Here is a 12,316-nt window from a genome sequence, read left to right as displayed (position 1 = left end):
TATTCAGTTTCAATTTATATTTTCATTAGTTTCTTGAAAGGTTACGTACATATTTATTGGCACAAATGTAATTCCATAAAATCCTCCCATAATGGATTAAATCAGACCATTTCCTCTGATTCACTTGAATGAATCAAGTGGTTAGACATTTTTGGTATAACTTAATGAATCTCTGCTGATGATTTTAAAATAACATTCACATTTTTAATGTCTCTGTAACTCATCTATATATTCCACAGACAGTAGTGATAATTAAAATAATATTTTCAATGTGGGAACAATGATTTTATTCACAAAGTGAAATAGAATATATATATACACTCACCTAAAGGATTATTAGGAACACCATACTAATACTGTGTTTGACCCCCTTTCGCCTTCAGAACTGCCTTAATTCTACGTGGCATTGATTCAACAAGGTGCTGAAAGCATTCTTTTGAAATGTTGGCCCATATTGATAGGATAGCATCTTGCAGTTGATGGAGATTTGTGGGATGCACATCCAGGGCACGAAGCTCCCGTTCCAACACATCCCAAAGATGCTCTATTGGGTTGAGATCTGGTGACTGTGGGGGCCATTTTAGTACAGTGAACTCATTGTCATGTTCAAGAAACTATTTTGAAATTATTCGAGCTTTGTGACATGGTGCATTATCCTGCTGGAAGTAGCCATCAGAGGATGGGTACATGGTGGTCATAAAGGGATGGACATGGTCAGAAACAATGCTCAGGTAGGCCGTGGCATTTAAACGATGCCCAATTGGCACTAAGGGGCCTAAAGTGTGCCAAGAAAACATCCCCCACACCATTACACCACCACCACCTGCACAGTGGTAACAAGGCATGATGGATCCATGTTCTCATTCTGTTTACGCCAAATTCTGACTCTACCATCTGAATGTCTCAACAGAAATCGAGACTCATCAGACCAGGCAACATTTTTCCAGTCTTCAACTGTCCAATTTTGGTGAGCTCGTGCAAATTGTAGCCTCTTTTTCCTATTTGTAGTGGAGATGAGTGGTACCCGGTGGGGTCTTCTACTGTTGTAGCCCATCCGCCTCAAGGTTGTGCGTGTTGTCGCTTCACAAATGCTTTGCTGCATACCTCGGTTGTAACGAGTGGTTATTTCAGTCAAAGTTGCTCTTCTATCAGCTTGAATCAGTCGGCCCATTCTCCTCTGACCTCTAGCATCAACAAGGCATTTTCACCCACAGGACTGCCGCATACTGGATGTTTTTCCCTTTTCACACCATTCTTTGTAAACCATAGAAATGGTTGTGCGTGAAAATCCCAGTAACTGAGCAGATTGTGAAATACTCAGACCGGCCCGTCTGGCACCAACAACCATGCCACGCTCAAAATTGCTTAAAAAAATTAACAGGTGTTCCTAATAATCCTTTAGGTGAGTGTATACAATATCTAATCAACCAATCACATGGCAGTTGTTTCAATGCATTTAGGGGTGTGGTCCTGGTCAAGACAATCTCCTGAACTCCAAACTGAATGTCAGAATTGGAAAGAAAGGTGATTTAAGCAATTTTGAGCGTGGCATGGTTATTGGTGCCAGACGGGCCGGTCTGAGTATTTCACAATCTGCTCAGTTACTGGGATTTTCACGCACAACCATTTCTAGGGTTTACAAAGAATGGCGTGAAAAGGGAAAAAACATCCAGTATGCGGCAGTCCTGTGGGCGAAAATGCCTTGTTGATGCTAGAGGTCAGAGGAGAATGGGCCGACTGATTCAAGCTGATAGAAGAACAACTTTGACTGAAATAACCACTCGTTACAACCGAGGTATGCAGCAAAGCATTTGTGATGCCACAACACGCACAACCTTGAGGCGGATGGGCTACAACAGCAGAAGACCCCACCGGGTACCACTCATCTCCACTAGAAATAGGAAAAAGAGGCTACAATTTGCACGAGCTCACCAAAATTGGACAGTTGAAGACTGGAAAAATGTTGCCTGGTCTGATGAGTCTCGATTTCTGTTGAGACATTCAGATGGTAGAATCAGAATTTGGGTTAAACAGAATGAGAACATGGATCCATCATGTCTTGTTACCACTGTGCAGGCTGGTGGTGGTGGTGTAATATTGTGGGGGATGTTTTCTTGGCACACTTTAGGCCCCTTAGTGCCAATTGGGCATCGTTTAAATGCCACGGCCTACCTGAGCATTGTTTCTGACCATGTCCATCCCTTTATGATCACCATGTACCCATCCTCTGATGGCTACTTCCAGCAGGATAATGCACCATGTCACAAAGCTCGAATCATTTCAAATTGGTTTCTTGAACATGACAATGAGTTCACTGTACTAAAATGGCCCCCACAGTCACCAGATCTCAACCCAATAGAGCATCTTTGGGATGTGGTGGAACGGGAGCTTCGTGCCCTGGATGTGCATCCCACAAATCTCCATCAACTGCAAGATGCTATCCTATCAATATGGGCCAACATTTCTAAAGAATGCTTTCAGCACCTTGTTGAATCAATGCCACGTAGAATTAAGGCAGAGTTCTGAAGGCGACAGGGGGTCAAACACAGTATTAGTATGGTGTTCCTAATAATCCTTTAGGTGAGTGTATATATATATATATATATATATATATATATATATATATATATATACACATTATGAGTTGGCGCTTGTTTGTCGTTTTTTATTTTATTTCTGAATTGCTTAATATATATATATATATATATATATATATATATATATATATATATATATATATATATATATATATATATATATATTAAGCAATTCAGAAATAAAATTTAAAAAAAAAACGACAAAAAAGCACTAACTCACCTTTCCATGTGCTTCTCCCCTCAGGAGGAATTGACTCCACCTAGAGCTAGAACTGTGCATGACCACTCGAAAATTTCATAACACCGTACTCATTATTATAAGTAGAGGATAATTTAATCTATTAAGTTTAATAACTTTCCGTGCTAAAAAGTTGTCGTTACTTAAGGTAAGGTCAACAAACTTATTTAAAATCACTTAATTTTATTAGTAAGAGATCATCAGTTACATTTTACAGTGTAGAACCTGTAAGCGCTTCACTTTTTACACTACGTCAACATCGTAAGAAAATGACGTGGAAGAGAAGAGGTTGTTGAATAAAGTCATTATTTTTCACAAATTACTCTCTTTGCTGCATAACATTAAGGTTGAACCACTGTTGTCACATGGAAAAATGATAACTCTCAAAATTATTCAGCTCAAATATGTCATCACCTCATTCCAAATAGTGCATGCAGGTTTCGTTAAAAATAACAAAAACATTATTCAGAATTATGTTGAAAATGTTATGTGTTTTACAATGTATGTTAATGTAAATGTATGTAAATCATTGTGCATTGCACTGCATCACAAGTAAACAGAGTTAATCAAACAATCTATGCATTCTAAATTACATTTATATTGATTCTGAATTAAGGAGTTATTGTGAACATAATCTGGTACAGACAAGGAGGGGTTACATCTACAGCATGTAACTCCAGATGGAAGCCAATAGGGCGGTACCGAGAGCCCCAGCCATGGACAGCTGGACAGCACTTGCTCCATTGCACAGATCTGTAGCACAGCAGAATTTGTTCACTGTGTATCCCGCACCCAAGATGCTTCCACTGGTGTTGTTGCAATCAGATGCGCAGCCACTCGTGGACAGGCTCAGAAAACCAGTCACATTGAACTCTGTTAAGTAATATCCCATAGAGAACACCAGAAGAAACATGTCAGGATATGATTTTTGTTTTCATGTAAATTATTATTATTATGATTATGATTATGATTATTATTATTATTTTAATACTACTGCAAAAAAAAAAAAAAAAAAACTTGCAAAAATCAACCAAAGAATTGTACTTTAACTTCAACTATTTGTTACATATTTAAAAGTCCTGGCTTATGTAAAATAGTTGAACATGTGCCTTTGTTTGGGAAAGTATTTGTTTAAATGTGTTTTGCCTTTGTACAAATGATTTACAATTAAAATTGATAAATATATACAGTATTTTTTGTTTCCATTGTTGCAAATATAATAAACATGTTAAAGCTGACATATGAGGGCATTTGAAGTGGCCCTTAGCTATACAAAAGAGTAATACATATTTACTACAGTAGCCCACTAATATAAACTGATTTGTGTGCAGTTTAGGGTTAGGGTTTAGCAAATCTCTCTCTCTCTCTCTCTCTCTCTCTCTCTCTCTCTCTCTCTCTCTCTCTCTCTCTCTCTCTCTCTCTCTCTCTCTCTCTCTCTCTCTCTCTCTCTCTCTCTCTCTCTCTCTCTCTCTCTCTCTCTCTCTCTCTCTCTCTCTCTCTCTCTCTCTCTCTCTGTGTGTGTGTGTGTGTTGTCTGACCTGCTTTTGCAGTGAAGCAGTTGGTCTGGGAGGTAGTGCAATCTACTTTGGTATAAAAAAAACATTTTCCCAGAACGCCCACTTGACATGAATTACAGGTCAGGGCTTCAGCTGGAGAAACACAGATAGAGAATATGAAATGAGATGAACATTCTTATAAACTTCTGGACACATCCCCTTAAAAATTCTCTGGGTAAATTAATTTAAAATCAAAGTGAGTTGGTATCAGAATACAATTAGTTATAATTGTGATTGATCGAATGTTTAAGTGTACAATGTTTTTGTGAAATCTAGAATTTAGAATTTTTTTTTATTTTTTTTTTATGCAAGGCATTCCACATTGTAGAATGATAGTAGCCTACATTATATTCCTTTATAGACCAAGAAAACTAGCCTAGAATCTAGACGCACCCTAGCGGCAGCCAATTTTATTTTGCAGCCAGGGTGGTCTAGCAACTCTCCGTTGGCTTTCGAGCTGGAAAAAACAAACTCTAGTCAGGCCAATCACATCGTGTGTAGAGTCGGCGGGCGGGCGGGCTTAACATAATGACGACAGAGTTGCGACGTTCCGCGTGAATTCCCTGCTACTTGAAAACAAAGAACATTTAACTGTCTGTCCCTCACAGACTGCATGACTTCGCGACTTCGCTGACGTTTAATGATCTAATATTTTTTTATTGGTATAATTAAGCTGTGTTATTCATATAGAATAGCCTACACATGAAGAGTTGTGTGTTGCTGGTTTACCCAGAGGTCCTTTAGTTACCAGTCCCTATTTAAATAATCCATATTAAGCTACACTACCAGTCAAAAGTTTTGGATCGTTAAGATTTTTAATGTTTTTAAAAGAAGTCTCCTCTACTCACCAAGGCTGCATTTATTTGATTAAATAATAATAATAATAGTAATATTGATAATAATAATAATTATTATTATTATTAATATTATGTGAATATATAGTTAAGTGTAATTTATTCCTTTGATCAAAGCCGAATTTTCAGCATCATTACTCTTTTTTTACAAAAGCTTTCTATTCAAATAAATGCTGTTCTTTTGAACTTTCTTTTCATCAAAGAATCCTGAAATAAAAATGTAAATAACTGTTTTCAACATTGATAATAATGAGAAATGTTTCTTGAGCATTAAATCCACATATATGATTTCTGAAGGATCATGTGACACTGAAGACTAGAGTAATGATGCTGAAAATTCAGATTTGGTCACAGGAATAAATTTTATTTTAAAATATATTAAAATAGAAAACAGTTATTTTTAAATTGTCATAATATTTAACAAAATTACTGTTTTATTTTTTATTTTATTTTTAATCAAATAAATACAGCCTTAGAGAGCAGACGAGACCAATCCAAAACTGTTGACTGGTAGTGTATCAATTGAGTTTAAAGACATTAATTGACCAATGTAATATAAATTAAAATATAAAAACACTTTTGTTTTTAAAAATTGTTGACCTGATGGATTGCTTCATTTCCCCCTACCTGCATCTAATTAAAAAAAGACCAAGGCCTAATCATAATGACCTGTTTAGACTCACTTAGACTGAAGAATCCAATCACTGCAATGACTCCAAGCACAATTCTGTTCATCATGCCGACAATGCGAAAAGCAGACAGCAAACTGAATTCTAAAAGGAGAGAAGATCTTCAGATGGTTCTTCTGAGGTGAACGGGTCTTTGGACAGCAGCATACTAGATGGCTTGTTTGAACACGTCTAGATATATGATCAAGATAATGAGGGTGGAGTTTTTGACAGAGGAATGAATATGTGAAGGTGAAAAGAAGCATTTGAATGTGAAGAATGAGCAGAATATTCTGGTTTGGGAAGTTGAGAGATGACTGATTACTGAAACACACACACACACACACACACACACTCTCTCTCTCTCTCTTTGTCTTTTTTCATGCTTTTTTTTTTAAGACATAGAACCATCTCTTTACGACCACAACACACGTCAAACGAGCACTGAAAAGGAACAGGTTCCAAAGGAGCTTCAGCAGATTGTGAAAGGCAAATAGTAGATAAGCGAGACAGTGGAACAGTTAATAGAAAATGATTAAATGTGGAGGCGATTAAAAGCGGGCATACACTGTGCGATTTTCGTCCGATTTTGAGCCGAATTCTGACTCGTGCGACTCTTTTTCGGGTCGGGCCGATTTTCAGCTTTGTCGTGCGTCGTTTGTCGTACCGTGTTCGTGCAGTGTACAGGGGGAAACGAGAGGCGATTAACCTCTCACGACCGGCAATCGGATGGTCGGATGAATTTCAGGCATGTTAGAAATTTTGGTCGCTCCTCGTGACTATATTGCACAGTTGAAGCAGAGCTACGAACCGATTGCCCTAAACTCAGTGTTTTTCCCTCACTGCGCCTGCGCGAAAACAGTTTCATCTGCAGCAAAAAAAAAAAAGAAGAAAAAAAAGGGAGATCTTTAAGTTCTGTAGTTCAAAGCTATTACTGTTGCTTGACCTCCAGTTTGTGTTGCAAAATGGATTAACCATTACCCACTTCTTCCAAGCCACCTGCGATGTACACTTTGCCTCTTTTATTATAAAAAAAAAAAAAAAAATGAAATAAAGCGGTTTTTAATTTTCATTGATGAATTATTGCAGTTTTCGGACATATTATAGACTGTTAATAATTAATTGTATATAATTCATTGTAATCGACCTAAATGTTTTAGACAATTTTTAATGAGGAGAAGTAAAGCTTCTATGTAGGCCAATATTTTATTATCCTCACAGCGCATTGGTTATGCCAGTGGTTCTCAATCCTGGTCCTGGGGACCCACAGCTCTGCACATTTTATATGTCTCCTTTATCTGACACACCCTGTTCAGTTCAGAGCTCTTTCCTAACGAGATGATGATCTGAATCAGGTGTGTTAAATGAGGGAGACATACAAACTGTGCAGAGCTGTGGGTCCCCAGGACCAAGATTGAGAACCACTGGGTTATGCGGTGATGCGCTATGAAATTTGTTGCGTGGCTGTTTAATTATAACAGCCTATCAGTTTAATAATAAAAGTAGCCTTCCCTAATAATAATAATAATAATAATAATAATAATAATAATAATAATAATAATAAAATAATACTAGCCTACTAATAATTTAATATATAAATTGGAAATGCTAAATCTTCTTGATATTGATAGCTGATGCTTGTTTTGACAATATCTCTGGATAGGCTACATGATATCGTCCATAGGCGCAACCCGGCACGAGGATTTATCGCGCTGATTCGCGCATATTTCACACTATAGTGTGAGCAGTCAAGTCGCAGCTCGACGTTCGAACCGTACAGTGTGAGCACATAAAGCCTGAGATTTGGCTTTACATCGCATGCGATCTACTCGTTCAGTGTGAGTAGGTTCCTTGCTGAAATCGCACAGACATCGCACAGTGTATGCTCGCCTTAATGGTTTTATGTATCGAGGAACATTGGTGAGTCAAATGAGTATATATAGGTCTCCACTCATGCTGATTGGATAGACATGTTGATTACTGATTGTTGACAGCTGGTTGGAATGATGTGATAATTGGATCAATTAATTGAACGTGCTCCTCCCGAACTTTGTTAATAAAACATCATAAAACGTGTTCTCAGGCTACGTTTACACGGAAACGATCTGAAGAGAAAACGCAAAAGTGATCACTTTTTATTCTGCGTTTAGACGAGCGGTACATACGGTGACGCAAAGGTGTGTGAAATTCAATGTAGTATGCACTCCAGGCGGCTAGGTGGCAATGTGAAGCACTGATCGGTGCCTTCACTGTCTAGCAGACTTTTGCGTTTTTACCGTTTAGACGGGAACGCGACGGTGGAGCGTTTTTATGATTTCCACTCTGGAGGGTGGTTTCACTTTTATGCATTTTTAAGCCCCAAAAACGCTGTCGCCGTCTAAACGAAAGGCACATCTGATAAAATATGTTTACGTTTTCACCCGCGAGCGTTCTCGTGTAAACAGGTCCTCAGGGTCTTTCCCAGGTCTGTGGGCGCCTTTTATTCCGTCTCTCCCGCCAAGTACTGCAATTAGACACAGGTGTTAATCATCATTCACTTGACCCACTTCTCACTGTTCATCTCCACACTCGCTCTCCCCATGCAGACACTGCTTTACCCCCTACCACAGTGCATAAAATAACTAATTTTACATTCTGGCATTTACGTGCTGCCTGCTTCCGTACTTGCCATGTTCACATTCTTGCACATGGAGATTCAACAGATTGTCTAACTGAGAATTGTTGAAGATTTTGTAAGGATAAAAAAATAAAGACTTTTGCTTTCCTGTTCCAACCCACTCCATGGGCCATTTGGAGTTTCTGAAGGCAAAGAGGTGCTGATAGTGATCAAGGCCTGTAGGCCAAGATGTGTGCACATTGCGTACATAAGCAAACCCTTATTGTCACACCTTTAGTATGGTGGGGGTTGTAATCTTCTAATTGTCAGTTTGAATGTCTCACATTTGGGTTTCAGTCACGGCCATGGTTAAGGAAGGGATAAAAGAAGATTGTAAGGGACCGTTCAGTATTTATGGAAAGGACCACCGGAGGAAAATAGGGGAGGGTCATGTCTTTTTATTCTTTGTTGAGGGGAGGGTCATCCAACTTTTTTTAGTCTAGGGGGAGGGTCACCCAACTTTTATACTCATGAAAACAGCAACATTTCAAAGTGGCTTGTTTGCTGCATATCTTTTACATGTAGCTCCATGTTGCTCTCGCGGGATCAGCTGATAGAATGTGCGCTGTAGCGCGATACTACCATATTTTGTTTCCACAATAATGTTAGTGAGTAAATATACTGAAATTGCCACCATAACAGCGGAGTGTGATGTGTAAGATGTAGGGCTACCACATCTTTAAATTACTTTTAGTATTATTTAAGTTAACATAATAAAATACGTAGACCTACACCAAAAAACTAGTTGAGGATAAATTCGTTAAAATTGGGCAATTCCAGTGTTATGGACGTGACATTTGCAGTCAAAACTTGAAATATAAATTCTCAGAAAATGCATTTAATACCAATATATTGAAACGTCTGTTAATATATCCATACTCCCTTAATAAAGGAGTCAGGACATTAGAAAATATATATACCCACCGGATGAAGAAGGGTCGGCCTCCACAGAACATAAAATATTCTTTTTATTTTATTTTTCGTCTTCGCATTTATGTGAAAAAAAACAAACAAAAAAAACAATGTTACCTGCGTGACGGTTCTCCATTATGGACAAAACTGCTCTGAAAGCGACTTTAAAAAAAATCACAGAGACCTCAAACAGAAAGCACAAAGCCTGTCTTTAAAGTGAATTTCGTTTTTTATTAATTGTATCTTAATTTTAATCAATGTGTTATCAACCAATTGCCTGGATTTAAGTATAAGTAAATATAGTAGAAAATAGATAGCCTAACGGTGCGTGTCCACTGACACGGTGCGAGCTGAGCGGAGCGAGCGTTTTCAATTCATTCCTATGGAAGTTGAGCTTCACGCTCGCGCAGTGCATTTTGGGATTGCCAGCGGACCGGAGAAAGCCTTGAGAGCGACCGAGAGCATCAAAAAGGTTGGGCAGTTCTTGACTTTATGCAAATATCAAGCGAAAAACGCAGTCGGCAGCCAATTGCTGTGAGGTTCGGGATGTGACATCTGTCTTGAGAGTTTAAACATATGCAAATTGTGCCGGTGTTATTGCTGAATTTAGTACGTAAATCGTTTTGTTTACGAATTAGAGGCTTTGCAGTTGTTATGTTAAATATTTCATTTTGGATGTGTTATATTGGCTGGTTTTATAAAAGTTTATACAATTGAAAGGATATCTTTGCTTGGTGCATTTGGAAACAAAGCTGGTCTATTTCTAATGTAATCGCATGAATCTCTAATGATTATACTGTGTGTGTGTTGTAAAAAAACTTAGATTAAACACACTCGTAACAGACACACCCCAAAGCGGACGCGTTATAGCGTTGTCAGCGGCACTGAGCGGAGTTTTGCCGCTGTAGTGGACACGCACCGTAATCATGACATGGAGGCGCCGGCGAGTGAACTGGACTCTTGTCTCAAATGAACCGAATCAGCGTAAGGTAGGCTACTTGCCTCACAGACCCGAGAAACATATAGAAAGCTTGAAATGTCTACTTTTAAACAGAACAATTCAAAACGAAAGAAAACAGACTGCATGCTCTCTTATCCGTGAAATAGGCCCTATGCATTTCTCTTTGGCGCGTTCTGCAACGATCACGACGCATCGTCAACTTCATCTTTGCAGTCGACACAGAAAACACTTGTTTATTAATAAACAATTAAAATATCTCCTTGCTATATTTGACATATTCATAATCATTACTTTTGCTGGTTCTTTGCGACAGCTTTTAGATGCTTTATTCGCAGCGCCACCCACATGTTGAACGCGTCACCACCGCATCAGCACCGAAAACATGATTTTTTTCTAATCTAAAATCAAAAATCGTGATACGAACCGAATCGTAGGTTTGGTCTATCGTTACAGCCCTAGTAAGATGGGAAAGCAAGAGTTTATGGTTGTAAAAAAAAAAAAAAAAAACAAAACAATGGCTATCTGAACTAGAGGTCGACCGATAGTGGATTTTACCGATAACGATAGCTAGGTTGGGCCATACTTGCCGATAACCGATTAATCAACCGATAGTTTTCAAAATTGATACTGGATAAAAACAAATTGCACCTTGATCATTCATGTTAGTTTGATGGTTAACAAATGGTAAACAAACATGTTAGTTTGATGGTAAACTATGGTTAACAAATAAAAACCTTAATTTAAAAATGTATTAGTACATGTTAATTAACAAACAAACAATGAACAATCCTTATACAGCAGTTATTAACCATAGTTAATGTTACATATGGAATTTTATTGTAAGTGTTATCATTTCATATAAATCCAAACAGTCATGCTTAAAGATGGCCAACTTTAAATATGTACAACGACAAAGAATTGAAATGACATAAATATTACATGTATAGTCTCACACTTTTGCTTATATTTTATAAATACTTTATGATTATCTAATCAAAATAACAAAATATGTATTAAAGTGATGATGAAAAAATAACCGAAATCTAATGCTTTTCTGTTTTGTTTAGTTTCTGTCGGCTGTATGAACATATCAGTTTGCTATCTTACGTCTCTAGCTTTAAATATGCAACTTATCTGCATATTTAATGCATGAAAGTGACCAGCTGGATATAAACTAATGCAAATAGATGTTAACAATTGTGACATTAAACATTCGGGTCGGACTTAGTTTATTTTTGTCAGTGTTTTAACCTCTTGAGGTACTACTAATGTTAGCGTCCTCGCCTCGAAGGCAAACAAACAAACTGTTGTGCTGTTCTTTCTCTACTAATGCAGCATTTAGTCAACAAATTAATCGCTTTATAATGATATGACAAAATACCTTTTAGCTGTCGGTGGTTTAAACGCGCATCTGAGCGCTCTCCACGCAGCTTGTGCTCTCCTCTCAGTGCAGCACGCAGCATCACGTGTCGAAATAAACAACACGAGGCATCAGTGATAGTTTGTATTACACCTCTAGAGGCCGCTCTTGTACTGCATGATGCCAGCAGAGCCTTCTCAGCTCTCTCTTACTGTGTAATGAATGACAGCGCGCGCTTCTCAGCCGCTCCAACAACGGACGCAACCAGGAAAAACTATCGGTATGTATTTTGGCCGATAACGATAGTTCCACCAATCAACTATCGGTGCCGATTAATCGGCAAAACCGATGAATCGGTCGACCTCTAATCTGAACATCTTTGCCAAGCGCAAACCAGTACAGAAGTAGGCTAATCAATAAATTATCGGGGAGGGTCATGCCTTTTTTCACAATCATTTTGGAGAGTCATAGAAAAATTTATTGCTGGCGAAGGGAGGGTCATGTATTTTTTGAC

General features: G+C 38.1%; 1 protein-coding gene across 2 annotated transcripts; it reads right to left on the bottom strand.

Moving 5' to 3' along the window:
- Positions 1 to 3,004: 3,004 nt before the first annotated feature.
- On the bottom strand, positions 3,005 to 11,893 carry LOC308697963 (uncharacterized protein). 2 transcript variants are annotated; one of them, XM_081377700.1, is made up of 5 exons: positions 11,824 to 11,893; positions 8,326 to 8,416; positions 5,929 to 6,018; positions 4,374 to 4,484; positions 3,005 to 3,708 (listed from the first exon to the last, which is right to left on the bottom strand). In XM_081377700.1, the coding sequence occupies exons 3-5, from the start codon at positions 5,981 to 5,983 to the stop codon at positions 3,497 to 3,499; spliced, it is 378 nt and encodes a 125-aa protein (XP_081233826.1). In that variant the 5' UTR covers positions 5,984 to 6,018; positions 8,326 to 8,416; positions 11,824 to 11,893; the 3' UTR covers positions 3,005 to 3,496. The 2 variants fall into 2 exon arrangements, with proteins under 2 accessions (XP_081233826.1, XP_081233825.1); XM_081377699.1 differs by lacking the exons at positions 8,326 to 8,416; positions 11,824 to 11,893 and having other exon boundaries at positions 5,929 to 6,067.
- Between the last annotated feature and the right edge of the window lie 423 nt (positions 11,894 to 12,316).

This window comes from Scardinius erythrophthalmus (assembly GCF_964197995.2).
Source record: "Scardinius erythrophthalmus genome assembly, chromosome: 10".
NCBI classification, from domain to species: Eukaryota; Metazoa; Chordata; class Actinopteri; order Cypriniformes; family Leuciscidae; genus Scardinius; species Scardinius erythrophthalmus.
Note: the sequence above shows the minus strand (reverse complement) of the source record. Positions and strands in the feature narration are given on the sequence as shown.

What these genes read in the sequence shown, in the direction of transcription:
- LOC308697963 (XM_081377700.1), bottom strand. Translation starts at nt 5,983, where the DNA reads ATGATGAACAGAATTGTGCTTGGAGTCATTGCAGTGATTGGATTCTTC. An exon ending in GATTGGATTCTTCAGTCTAA is followed by an intron (nt 4,485 to 5,928) that starts GTGAGTCTAAAC and finishes GTGTTTCTCCAG; the next exon opens with CTGAAGCCCTGACCTGTAAT. An exon ending in CTGCTTCACTGCAAAAGCAG is followed by an intron (nt 3,709 to 4,373) that starts GTCAGACAACAC and finishes ATTACTTAACAG; the next exon opens with AGTTCAATGTGACTGGTTTT.